Below are 12,545 nucleotides of genomic sequence, written 5' to 3'. Positions count from 1 at the left end.
GGTCCTGGAGGCGGGGTGTGGTTGGTCTGGTTGTGGGATCCTGCAGGCAGGGCGCAGTACGTCAGTCTGGGGGTCCTGGCAGCAGGGAGCAGTCAGTTGGTCTGAGGGCCCAGAGGCAGGGAGTCATCGGTCGGGTTGAGGGGTCCTGAAGATGGGGCTCAGTCAGTCCAGTCAGGGGTCCTACAGGTCCTGGCTGTTTTCTCAAAATGGTGGTACTGTGATAGTGAACTTCCAGGAAACAGCAGGCAGCTGGCACTCCACTGGTGGTCTGAGATCAGTCTGCTGACTGCTGTCCGATTGGCAGGTGAACCTCTGGTGGTGGGTGATGGGTAGGTGAAAGGCAGGTGATAGACAGGCAAGAGGCAGGCAAATGGCGGATGGTAGGTGCTTGACAGTGAGCAATCTGCACTCAAAAAGTGGTCGATGTGCTGGCAGACTGCAGGTGATTGCAGTAGACAAATGGGGTCCCCTGTTGCCCTCTGGAAAGTCAAACTGTCATTAGCAAAGAGAGGTTCTGAGAAATCCTACAGTAGAAAAAGAATAAAAGTAATTTAGATCACATTTGACTACTGAAACTTTCATTCAACATGAAGCCTATTAATGTCCATGAAATTCGTGGTGTGCTTCCTGCCAAATGCCAGGTGATATGGAAATTAATATTTGAACAGGAAAATGCTGCATGAGAGGCGCTTTGTAAAGGTCATACTACTTACTGCTATTTTACTGATGCTCAATTTGAGGTACTCTCCAATGTGATCTGACATCTAGTGCTGCTGCTTTAATTAAGCTACTGCCCACCAAAATAACAACATCTACTTGCAGACTTTCTTGGATTCAAATTCTTATATATCATTATTACAATGTACTTATATTGTGGAATAATATGAAAGGATTTATGTAAATGATCCGCAGGGTTAAAAACATATGTAGGCTTATACTTTTACTCTTCTCTCACCTATTAAAATATACCTTATGCAACTATAAATGCAAAAATGTGTCAGGTACTTCTTGTTCTGATTTTTATGTTGTACTTGCAAAAAGAACTGAATTTAGATTGTGTTTAAGGAATAGAGCTATATAGTTCAGAGGGGGAGGTTAGGCTCTTCCACAAAAACTCAAGATTGTTACTAAAATGAAGATACAAGTGTTTAAAACCTTATTTTTTTTTACTCTAAAAATATACTTTAGATTTAAAATAAAGGAAAAGGAAAGACAAGGAAGAGGCAAAGATAATACAACTGCAATGATTAGTATTCCCTGTTCCAATCATATTAGTTACTTGGACTTGCTACTTAAAATTAGCATCAATTTAAATAGCAAAGCATTAAGATTCAAGTTCAGGGCTGGGGATGCTGCTCAGTCATAGCATGCATGAAGCTCTGGGTTGGATCCCTAGCACCATATATACACAAAAGATATATTTCTATATTAAACGTATTTCTGTATGTTTGATAATGTCAACGCAAATAATATATGTTTCCACAAATATATCATATTAGTAACTTCTAGGTCTTTTGTTGCTAATTTGATATAATCGGATTTTTAATTTTTTTTTTTTTCAGTACTGGGGATTGAACCCAGGGCCTTGTGCTTGCAAGGGAAGCACTCTAGCAACTGAGCTGTATCCCCAGACCCAAATTTTGAATTTTAATAAAAGTTCTACTGGGGCTGGAATTGTGGCTCAATGGTAGAGTGCCTGCCTCACAGGCATGAGGAACTAGGTTCGATATTCAGCACCACATAAAAAATAAATGAATAAAATAAGGTCCATCGACATCTAAAAAAAAAAAAATTAAAACAAAAATAAATGTCCTGCTACAAAATCATGGAATGTCAAATTTATTTGATTATCACTTGACTCTTTTTTTAGACCCTTGAGAGCTTTATTTATTTTTTATTGTTTGTTCTATTTAGTTATATATGACAGCAGAACACATTTTGATTCATTGTACACAAATGGAATACAAATTTTCATTTCCCTAGTGGTACATGATGTAGAGTCACACCATTCATGTAATCATTCATGTATATAGGGTAATGATGTTTGTCTCATTCCACCATCTTTTTACCCCCAACCCCCACAACTCCCCTCATTTCCCTCACACAATCCAAAGTTCCTCCATTCTTCCCTTACCTCCCCCGACCTGTTATGTATCAGGATCCACTTATCAGAGAAAACATTTGGCCTTTGGTTTTTTGGGGATTGCCTTATCTCACTTAGCGTGGTATTCTCCAACTCCATCCATTTACCAGCAAATGCCATAATTTCATTCTTTATGGCTGAGTAATATTCCAATGTGTATATATATCATGGTTTCTTTATCCATTCATCAATTGAAGGGCACCGAGATTGGTTCCATAGTTTAGCTATTGTGAATAACTGCTATAAACATTACTGTGGCTACATTACTGTAGTATGCTGATTTTAAGTCTTTTTGGTATAGGCCAAGGAGTGGGATAGGTGGGTCAAATGGTGGTTCCATTCCAAGTTTTCTAAGGAATCTCTATACTGCTTTCCAGTGTGGTTGCATCAATTTACAGCCCCACCAGCAATGTATGAGTGTACCTTTTTCCCCCACATCCTCGCCAGCACTTACTGTTTCTTATATTCTTGATAATAGCCATTCTAATTGGAGTGAGATGAAATCTTAGGGTAGTTTTAATTTGTATTTCTCTTATTGCCAGAGATGTTCAACATTTTTTCACATATTTTTTGATCAATTGTATATTTTCTGTGAAGAGTCTGCTCAGTTCCTTAGCCCATTTATTGATTGGGTTATTTGTATTTTGGTGTTAAGTTTTTTGAGTTTTTTTTTTAAATTCTGGACATTGGTGCTGTATCTGAAGTGCAGGTGGTAAAGATTTTCTCCCACTCTGTAGGCTCTCTCTTCACATTATTGATTGTTTCCTTTACTGAGAAAAAGCTTTTTAGTTTGAATCCATCCCATTTATTGATTCTTGTTTTTACTTCTTCACTTTGGAAGTCTTGTTACAGAAGTCTGGTCCTAAGCTGACATGATGGAGATTCAGGCCTACTTTTTCTTCTGTTTGGTGCAGGGTCTCAGGTCTAATTCCTAGATCCTTGATCCATTTTTAGTTGAGTTTTGTACAGAGTGAATGATAGGGGTTTAATTTCATTTTGCTGCATATGGATTTCCAGTTTCCCATCATCATTTGTTGAAGAGGCTATTTTCTTCATTTGTGTTTCTTTCTCCATTGTGTTTTTGGCACCTTTTTCTAAGATGAGATAACTGTTTTTATGCGGGTTTGTCTCTGTGTCTTCTGTTCTGTACCATTAGCCTGTCTATTTTGGTGTCAATACCATGCTGTCATCACTTGACTCTTTTTTTTTTTTTTGCGGTGCCGGGGATTGAACCCAGGGCCTTGTGCTTGTGAGGGGAGCACTCTACCAACTGAGCTATCTCCCCAGCCCATCACTTGACTCTTTAAAGCACTCTTAACTAATTTTAAAATAAGATTAGTATTTGTATTTGAAATTCAAATGAAATCATATCTAATCTGATATTGTTAGAAACTGAAAAACAGTTCCTCCTGTGTTTACTATGTCATTTACAGTGACTAAGTTCTTGTGAATATGTGTATGTGTGTGTGTACATTTTGTGTAGTTTGTTTTTAATAGGAATGTGGCACTGACAAATACAAAGCTGGTTCTTTTGGGTCTGCCATGTCTATGCTACTAGATGTATGATGACTCAACACTCCTACCTCTTTTCTTTATAACAGTGAACATGAAACTTTATCTAGACATTTTGCCATGATATCCTTTATCTTTCAATCAATATAAATAAAATCCTAAACTCAATGTGAACTCAGGCACTCAAAACTCTATTTTAAGATGCTCACCCAGAAAATCATAAATAATATTACTTTGTTTTAGATTGGCATCAAAATAACATTATGCAATTTTAAAAATTCTTGCAGAGAATTGGTGGGATCTCCAAAAACATGTTTGGAACTCAGGCTGAGACACACTGCCATGGATGACAGCCATTCATTCAACAATACTTATTGAGGCTAACTATGTGCCTGGCACAGGAAATCCAACAATCAACAAACTGCCTGCCCTTGTGAACAGCCTGACTTACAGTCTAGTGGAGAAGGAAGACAACAGACAAGTGTAAATAATCTCAGATTATGATTAGTGGTGTAAAGAAAATCAGAGAGATAAAGGATGGAGAAAAGGATGGAAGTGCTATTTCAGAGAGGTTGGTGAGGAAAAACATCTCACTGGAGCTGAGATTGGCACAGACACTCACATGAATTCTACCTGGAAAGAGCTTTCTAGGCAGCAGAGTGAGTAAAGAGCCTTGAAGACAGGAACACACTTGGGAGTGTTTGAAGACCAACAAGGAGGTCAATGTCTCAGCCACATGAGCCAGGGAACATGAGAAGTAGCCTAGGGCCAGATCATACAGGGTCCTACATGTTATAGTGAGGGCTTTCTTGACCCTTAGACAAGAAATTGGATGGCAGGAGGCATGTTTTAACAAACTGGAGGTGGAAGTTCTAGCTCTGGAACTTGACCTTTAAAAAAAATCTTAACTGATACATAATAATTTTTTACCTATTTAGAGGATATCAAATGATGTTTTGATATATTGTATATATTGTATAATATTCAAATCAGGGCAAACATAATCTGTCCTCAAATCATTTCTTTTTCTATATACAGCCCACTATGTAGAGAACTATAACTTAGAAGAAGTACATGTTAATCAACCTTTCCCCTTCTTTGTTTTCACTTATTTTTCATATTTTTTTAGTTGCAGAGAGACACAATATCTTTATTTTGTTTACTTATTTTTATGTGGCGCTGAGGATTGAACCCAGTGCCTCATACATGCTAGGCAAGTGCTCTACCACTGAGCTATAATCCCAGCCCTGTTTTCACTTTTTAAAATTGATTTTATTAAGGGGAATCATTCACATAAAACAAAATGCACCCATTTCAGGAGTACAATCTGCTGAGCTTTGGAAAATGTATAAATGTATGCCATACCACATAATCAAGATAAAGAATATTTCCATCCTCCCCTAAGTTCCCTTGTTCCCCTTTGTAGTCACCTTCCAATCCATACCAGAGCCAGGAACTCAAATGAGATTCTGGGACTCAGCATTATTTTGCATGTTGGGGATTGGACCCAGGGCCTTGCACTTGCTAATCATATTACCTACCACTGAGCTACATCTCCAGCCCAATGGAACTCATCATTTTTAATGTGTACTTTGTAGACCCAAGATCTGTGCCGTCCAATATGGCAGCCACTAGCCACAACTGGCTAAATTTAACTAAATAAAATTAACAATTCTTAGTTGCACTCACATTTCAAGTAGCTAGAGGGTGCCATAATGGATAGTTTTAAGCATAAAACATTTCCATCACCATGGACAGGTTTTGTTTTGTTTTGTGATACTGGGGATTAAACTCAGAGCCTCCCACATGCTAGAAAAGCACTATAATACTGAGCTATATCCCCAGCCCTTTCTTCTTTTTTTTTTTTAATTTTGAGACAGGGTCTAGCTGACCTGGAAGTTGCCATCCTCCTACCTTAGTCTTCCCAGTAGCTGGGGTTAAAGTGTGAGCCAACATATCTGGCTTGTAAATAGTTCTATTGGGCAGTTACTCATGGAATTTGACCTTTATGTTACAGAGGTAAGCTAAGTAGCCTGAAAACTGAGTAAGTCATATAAGGCACATTAACTAGATTTATGTTACTATTTGTGTTTATTACCTTTGTCACCAAATAATTAACAAAGTTCTGGGATGGAAGTTTTAATGACATCAAGATTGTTCATGATATGACTAAATAACATAGTTTAAAAGCAATCTCACAGAAGAGTGAGTATGGCATAATTGTTAAGTCCATAGGTTCTGGCAACAGATCGTTTTGATTTTAATCCTAATTATGCCATTTACTAGCAACAAGAAAATTAACCTCTCTCAGTTTCTTCATCTGAGCATATAGAACCTGCCTCAGAAAGATATTGTAAGATTAAGTAAATGCATGAAAAGAACCTGGTACACAGATGATGCATAGGCATTAATAGCTATTATAATGATGATATAATTTTGGTTTCTTTCTTTTTTTGTGGGGGAAGGGGGTGGTTCCAGGGATTGAACCCAAAGGTACTTTACCACTGAGTCACATCCCCAGTCCTTTTTACTTTTTGAGATAGGACCTCAATTAGTTGCTGAGTTGGTCTCAGAATTTTCAATCCTCATGCCTCACCCTGGCCCCCTCTTTGGGTTTACAGGTGTGGGCCACTGCACTGGGTCAATTTTGGTTTCTTAAAAGAGCACATATTATGTATGTGTAGAATAAAAGCTTGAATGATTTGAAAGATTCATCAAAAATATTATCAATTGGGCTAGAGATGTAACTCAGTGGTAGAGTGCTTGCCTAGCATGCACAAAGTCCTGGGTTTGATTCCCAGCATTGATCCCTTCCTTCCAAAAAAGTTAATTGATAACAAATAATTTTAACCTCCTTTAAAAAAAAAAAAAAACTTTTCCCTAAACATTATATTTAAGCAATTCCTTCTGTACTTAAAATGACAGAAACACAGTAATGAGTTCTTCCCCTACAAAGTGCCCACAACCAGATTAGCAGTGATTTTCAAAGTGTGATTCTTGGACCAGCTGCATCAGCAATCAGAGCTTGCTAGAAATGTAAATTCTCAGGCTCCTCCTCTCCACTCATCTGGGGATGGAATCCAGCGACCTGTAGTTTTATAAGCCTTCCGTTTGATTCTGATGCTTGCTAAAGTTTGAGAATACTGTGTGAAGGTTATCCCTGCTCCAGTTCCCCATTCACATGTATCTCGGTTAAGGAAATTGTGTGTGTGTGTGTGTTTAATGACATAAAAGTGCACGACAGTGTTAGAACTGCAAACTGTTGTGATCTCATGTGCTCTAAGGCTTTAGTAACTCAATTCTTTACACTGTTTACGAGAAAAATGAAGCTTCACTGCAGGTGTACCTTTTTTTTAAATTTATTTGCAGTTTTGTAACTTTTCAGTCACAAAAACAAAAACAAAACCCTCCACTTACAGGGCATATCCAATTTTACAAGTATTCAATTAAAAATTAGCTCCAAGATAAATCTATGTCATTAGAAGCAAACTACAGTCGGAAAAAAAACAAACAAACAAAAAAAAAAACCAAAAAAAAAACTCTTGTAGCCTGAATTATTTGCAAAAAAACTTTATTGAAAAATGTCCCCTTCAAGGTGGTGACATTACCTATCATATATTATAAAGGTACACTATGAAGGAAACATTATTTTACATGGGGCAGGGAAAATTGGCGAGAAAATTATTTCTCTTTCAAACACAAAATTTATTTTGAAGAAAATTATAAACAATTATTAGGTGCAAATTAGTACTAACACCTTTCACGTCTATCTTATAGACTGGTGCAGAGGTTGTAAAGAACAAGCGAAATTATATGTACAGTTAAAATATTTTGTATATGTATATAAAACACTACACACATCCAAGGTATTATTTGTACTGTAAACTGTAAAGACGTACAGGGTATGACAAACCAAATGGCGCCTAGGCGACACTAGAGAAGAGAAAAAGGCAGAAAAGGGAGTTCTAGTGTTTCCGTGGCTTGGAACAGCTGAGGGAATGAGAACAGAGACAAGGGGCAGGGGAAAAAAAGACCCTGAAAGGCACTCTGCGACTCAATCCACTCTCCCCCTTGCACTCACACCCTTTATGATATCCAGACCGGACTAAACCATTTCATTCAATTTCCAGGCACTACATCCCTGGGCATTTATTTACAGTACCGTCTTCACTGAAAGCCTTTCCACCTCCCTCCCCTTCTAGTAGTCGTGAACTGCACACCGCTGGCTTCAACACCCGCTCCTTTAAACTCTGCTTTTACCAGGCTTCCCTGCATCCTCCCCTCTGCCCAAAGAGGAAGTGCGGCAGGACGAACCGCGGGGAACCCTAGGAAATGTGGTCTTTCTGACTCTCGCCTAGGCCAGTAGAGTGGGGAAGACCACAAAGGAGATCCAGTTAAAACTATAACTCCCGGCAGGCCATGCGAGACAACATCTTCCTCTTTGCCCCCTTCCTATTGCCTTCCTCTTCCTCCTCTCCGTGGGCGCTGATCCGCGTGGCATCACGGTATTTGTAGTTCCTTCTGAAAGAAAGATCCTAACACTCGATGGCCAAGAGCGGCCGGAAGACTCTAATTCCCAGAGGGCAGAGCGGAAGCTGCGCCTGCGCACTCTCAGGGAGGGCGTGTATGTCTGTCTGAGGCGGAGAGAGCGAGAGTGAGTGAGTGTTGAGTGCGGGGTGGGGTGGTGGCCGTTACGTTCGGGGCAACGGCTACGGCAGTGAGAAGTAAGAAGAGAAACAACGTCCGGCGCTTCCGCCTTCGATTAGGAGGAGGAGGAGCTGGTAGGGAAAGGAAACTGATTCGTCCTGGGCCTGGACTAGATCGAGTCGGGGCCAGTGGGGTCTAGGCTATGAGCCCTTGAGGGTCGCTTGGGACGCGGAGCGAGACACGAGAGCCGAGAGCTATGTCTCAGCCGCCGCCGCCGCCTCCGCTGCCGCCGCCACCTCCTCCCCCTGAGGCTCCGCAGACTCCGTCGTCTCTGGCGGCGGCGGCGGCAGCTGCTCCGGGGGGGCTCTCGAAGCGGAGAGACCGGAGAATCCTTTCCGGGAGCTGCCCGGATCCGAAGTGCCAGGCGCGTCTGTTCTTCCCGGCCTCCGGTACTGTCAGCATCGAGTGTACCGAGTGCGGACAGCGGCACGAGCAGCAACAGCTGCTGGGGGTGGAGGAGGTGACCGATCCGGACGTAGTGCTGCACAACCTGCTGCGGAACGCGCTGCTTGGGGTGACGGGGGCACCCAAAAAGAACACGGAACTGGTAAAGGTGATGGGCCTTTCTAACTACCACTGCAAATTGTTGTCGCCCATATTAGCTCGCTATGGAATGGACAAACAGACAGGCCGGGCCAAGCTTCTCCGGGACATGAACCAGGGTGAACTATTCGATTGCGCTTTACTGGGTGACCGTGCTTTCCTCATAGAACCGGAGCACGTTAACACGGTGGGCTACGGCAAGGACCGATCCGGAAGCCTTCTATATTTGCATGACACTCTTGAAGATATCAAACGAGCCAATAAAAGTCAGGAATGCCTCATTCCAGTGCATGTGGACGGGGATGGACACTGCCTGGTGCATGCTGTGTCTCGAGCTCTAGTAGGCCGGGAGCTCTTCTGGCATGCCCTGAGAGAGAATCTAAAACAGCACTTTCAGCAACACCTGGCGCGATATCAAGCCCTGTTTCATGACTTTATCGATGCCGCTGAGTGGGAGGACATTATCAATGAGTGTGACCCTCTGTTTGTGCCGCCTGAGGGTGTTCCCTTAGGTCTGAGAAACATCCACATATTTGGCCTCGCTAATGTGTTGCATCGTCCCATAATTCTTTTAGATTCCCTTAGCGGCATGAGAAGCTCTGGTGATTATTCAGCCACCTTTTTGCCTGGGCTCATACCTGCAGAGAAGTGTACTGGAAGAGATGGTCATTTGAACAAACCAATCTGTATTGCATGGAGTAGCTCTGGTAGAAACCATTATATCCCCTTGGTAGGCATAAAAGGGGCAGCTTTGCCCAAACTGCCTATGAATTTGCTTCCTAAAGCATGGGGTGTGCCTCAGGACCTTATTAAAAAGTACATCAAACTCGAGGAAGATGGTGGTTGTGTTATTGGAGGAGACAGAAGTTTGCAAGATAAATACTTACTTAGGCTTGTTGCTGCTATGGAAGAAGTCTTTATGGATAAACATGGTATCCATCCTAGTTTGGTTGCTGATGTCCATCAGTATTTCTATAGAAGGACTGGAGTGATAGGAGTTCAGCCTGAAGAGGTTACAGCAGCTGCTAAAAAAGCAGTAATGGATAATCGCCTTCACAAATGTTTGCTCTGTGGTGCCCTTTCTGAACTTCATGTTCCTCCAGAGTGGTTGGCTCCAGGAGGGAAACTGTATAACTTGGCAAAAAGTACTCATGGACAGCTGAGGCCTGACAAAAATTATAGCTTTCCCTTGAACAATTTGGTTTGCTCATATGATTCAGTGAAAGATGTTCTGGTACCAGACTATGGATTGAGTAACCTAACAGCTTGTAATTGGTGCCATGGCACATCTGTGCGAAGAGTCAGAGGAGATGGATCTATTGTGTATTTGGATGGAGACAGAACTAATTCTAGGTCCACTGGTGGCAAATGTGGTTGTGGATTCAAACACTTTTGGGATGGTAAAGAGTATGACAATCTACCAGAAGCTTTCCCTATCACTTTGGAATGGGGAGGAAGAGTGGTCAGAGAAACAGTGTACTGGTTCCAGTATGAAAGTGATCCATCTTTGAATAGTAATGTTTATGATGTTGCAATGAAACTTGTTACCAAGCACTTTCCAGGTGAATTTGGGAGTGAAATACTAGTTCAGAAAGTTGTCCACACCATATTGCATCAGACTGCCAAAAAGAATCCTGATGATTATACTCCTGTAAATATAGATGGTGCTCATGCCCAAAGAGTTGGAGATGTGCAAGGACAAGAATCAGAATCTCAGCTTCCAACTAAAATAATTCTTACTGGACAGAAAACAAAAACTTTGCACAAGGAAGAGTTAAACATGAGTAAAACTGAAAGAACTATTCAACAGAATATTACGGAACAGGCTTCTGCAATGCAGAAACGCAAAACAGAAAAGTTAAAACAAGAACAAAAGGGGCAGCCCAGAACTGTTTCTCCCAGTGCCATTCGTGATGGGCCATCCTCTGCACCTGCCACCCCTACCAAGGCTCCCTATTCACCTACAACTTCTAAGGAGAAGAAGATTCGAATAACAACTAACGATGGACGACAGTCCATGGTTACACTTAAGTCTTCAACAACCTTTTATGAACTTCAAGAAAGTATAGCCAGAGAATTCAACATTCCTCCATATTTACAGTGTATTCGCTATGGCTTTCCTCCTAAAGAGTTAATGCCACCACAGGCAGGAATGGAAAAGGAGCCAGTTCCTTTACAGCATGGTGACAGAATTACAATAGAGATTCTCAAAAGCAAAGCAGAAGGTGGTCAGTCCGCTGCAGCGCATTCTGCCCACACTGTGAAACAAGAAGAGATTGCTGTTACTGGTAAACTGTCATCTAAGGAACTTCAGGAGCAAGCTGACAAGGAGATGTACTCCTTATGTCTTTTGGCAACATTAATGGGTAAGATCAATTTAACTCAAATGGTGTTTCTTAATTATATAATACACTTGAGTTTTTCTGTTTCTTTGGAGGAAAAAAAGCCCTGTGGTCACTGTAAATACTTGATTATATATTTTCAGAGAAAATCGTTTAGTGGTTTTGACAGTAGATGTTTAATGTGATTATTGAGTGACTTTTAGGAAAACAGCTACAAAGCAAAAGTATTTCCTCAGCTGTCATCAGGTTATTTCAATATATCTTACTTTACAATGGTTTTTCTTTTTAAAAAACAGATTTTTAATGTATCTACTTAAAGCCTTTTCATTTTTTTTCCCTAAGCTCTGTTTGGCCTTTCCATCTTGCTCATTTTTCATTTATTTTTAAATTTCATTTTCCTGCCTGTCATGTGACTTCAGGACTTCCTGCTTGATGAATTGCAGTTTCTGGTGTTTATTCTTGCTGCACTCCCATCTAATAGTCTCTCTCCTCCATTTCCTGTTCTCTCTTTCCTAATTCATTACAGTTTTCTTATGTGTACATAGGATTTGTGTTTAGGTAATTTTAGTGTTTAGCGAATCTATTATAATGAACTGTTATAGCTCATGAAAAACATAAACAGATAGATGTTAATGGGGTTAAGAAGTATTTCTTTTTAATAATGTAACATAAAGGAAAATATTATCCAAATATGTTATTTAAAGCTTGAAATGATGTGGGATACTGTACAGTGGTGCACTTTTTTTTTTTTCTCTTAAAAATCTCATGTACTATAATGAGCTATCCTTTATTTTTTATTTATTTATTTTTTAATTATAAACAAATGGGATACATGTTGTTTCTCTGTTTGTACATGGCGTAAAGGCATACCATTTGTGTAATCATAAATTTACATAGGGTATTGTTGTTTGATTCATTCTATTATTTTTTCCCTTCCCCCCACCCCTCCCACCCCTCTTTTCCCTCTCTACAGACCTTCCTTCTTCCTTCCTCCATTCTTGCCCCCCTCCCTAACCCTAACTTTAACCCTAACACTAACCCCTCCCTCCCCCCCGTGGTGCACTTTTAACATTATCTTTATTTGCTTAGTCGTTGTTTTTAAGTTATTGTTAATATGCTTAACTAAGTCTTTTAACAGATGAAGTAAAATCTAAACATGTTAGATGTTAGAGGGATCTTATTTTTGCTGAAATTAGAGCTTTCAATTAGAAAGGTGATCTGGGTTTTGATTGTGTTTTCTAAGAGTGCTAAATAGCAGTGAATTGGGCCTTGACCTGTTGTAGTGAAGATTTTTATTC

At 40.4% G+C, this 12,545-nt stretch overlaps 1 protein-coding gene across 1 annotated transcript in view; it reads left to right on the top strand.

Moving 5' to 3' along the window:
* Positions 1 to 8,289: 8,289 nt before the first annotated feature.
* Positions 8,290 to 12,545, top strand: part of VCPIP1 (valosin containing protein interacting protein 1) — a 29,162-nt gene continuing 24,906 nt past the window's right edge. The window contains exon 1 of the mRNA XM_079101741.1: positions 8,290 to 11,271. Within this exon, the coding sequence (XP_078957867.1) occupies positions 8,559 to 11,271 (2,713 nt within the window). The 5' untranslated portion in view covers positions 8,290 to 8,558. The remainder of the gene's footprint in view (positions 11,272 to 12,545) is intronic.

This window comes from Sciurus vulgaris (assembly GCF_902686455.1).
Source record: "Sciurus vulgaris genome assembly, chromosome: 1".
In the NCBI taxonomy this organism is placed as follows: Eukaryota; Metazoa; Chordata; class Mammalia; order Rodentia; family Sciuridae; genus Sciurus; species Sciurus vulgaris.
Note: the sequence above shows the minus strand (reverse complement) of the source record. Positions and strands in the feature narration are given on the sequence as shown.